Source organism: Myotis lucifugus, unplaced genomic scaffold, assembly GCF_000147115.1.
Source record: "Myotis lucifugus unplaced genomic scaffold, Myoluc2.0 scaffold_16, whole genome shotgun sequence".
Classification (NCBI taxonomy): Eukaryota; Metazoa; Chordata; class Mammalia; order Chiroptera; family Vespertilionidae; genus Myotis; species Myotis lucifugus.
The window spans coordinates 1,486,394-1,487,331 of NW_005871064.1; the positions used below are offsets into that span (position 1 = coordinate 1,486,394).

The window sequence follows — 938 nt, forward strand, 5'->3', positions numbered from 1 at the left end:
GAGGACCACCTAGGCTTTTACCCTTTTATGGGTTCCTCCCCTTTTCCATACCTCTCCACTTTCCTCTGAACTCTCCATTCCTTCTCTCCTCCCTTCTTTCCTGACCCTTCCCCATTCTCATCCTCCTTCCTGCCTTACCACACCCCATCCATCCTCATGCTTTGTCTTCCTGCAGGTGCCAGCTGACGAGGTATGTGGGTGCCCCCTTGTACGTGATGTCTTTGAGCTCACAGGTGAATTCTGCCGCCTGCCCAAGCGGCAGTGCAACCGCCATTACTGCTGGGAGAAGTTGCGGCGTGCTGAAGTGGACCTGGAGCGTGTGCGCGTGGTAGGTTTTGGTGCTGGATGTGGCCAGGGTGAGGCGGGTCTTCCAGAGCTCCATGTCAGGCCTCCTTCTGCTCCTCTGGCAGTGGTACAAGCTGGACGAGCTGTTTGAGCAGGAGCGCAATGTACGCACAGCCATGACAAACCGGGCAGGATTACTGGCCCTGATGCTGCATCAAACCATCCAGCATGACCCACTCACTACCGACCTTCGCTCCAGTGCTGACCGTTGAGCCTCTGGCTCAGATGTCCTCACAGCCTTCACCCCCGGCTGGGGAGCTGCCTGGAATCCCCCATTGGTCTTTCTCCAGTGGTCTCTCAGTTTCTCCTTGTGCCCATCCATCATTTGACTGCCCGTCTATCCTTACCAGACTCAAACGTTCTTCCTTTCTTTCTGTATCCTTCTGTTTCTTCATTCTTTATGCCTGGGTGGAACAGTGCAGTCTGCTCACCCTTGCTTCCTTTCTTCCTGGTTTTGTTAATAAAATTTTGAATAACCAAATTTTGGTCTCCGAACTTTACTCAGTGCATCTGAATTCTCAAATTCCTGAAGTAGATGAGCCGGTACATGTGTAGGCTGTGAGTATGCACAGGTGGCACCCACTAGGTGCAGG

At 53.1% G+C, this 938-nt stretch overlaps 1 protein-coding gene across 1 annotated transcript in view; it reads left to right on the forward strand.

Annotated features, from left to right (window-relative positions):
• Positions 1-826, forward strand: part of CXXC1 (CXXC finger protein 1) — a 5,965-nt gene extending 5,139 nt beyond the window's left edge. Inside the window, 2 exon segments of the mRNA XM_014452504.1 lie at positions 176-328; positions 411-826. Of these exon segments, the coding sequence (XP_014307990.1) occupies positions 176-328; positions 411-557 (300 nt within the window). The 3' untranslated portion in view covers positions 558-826.
• The last annotated feature ends 112 nt before the right edge of the window (positions 827-938 follow it).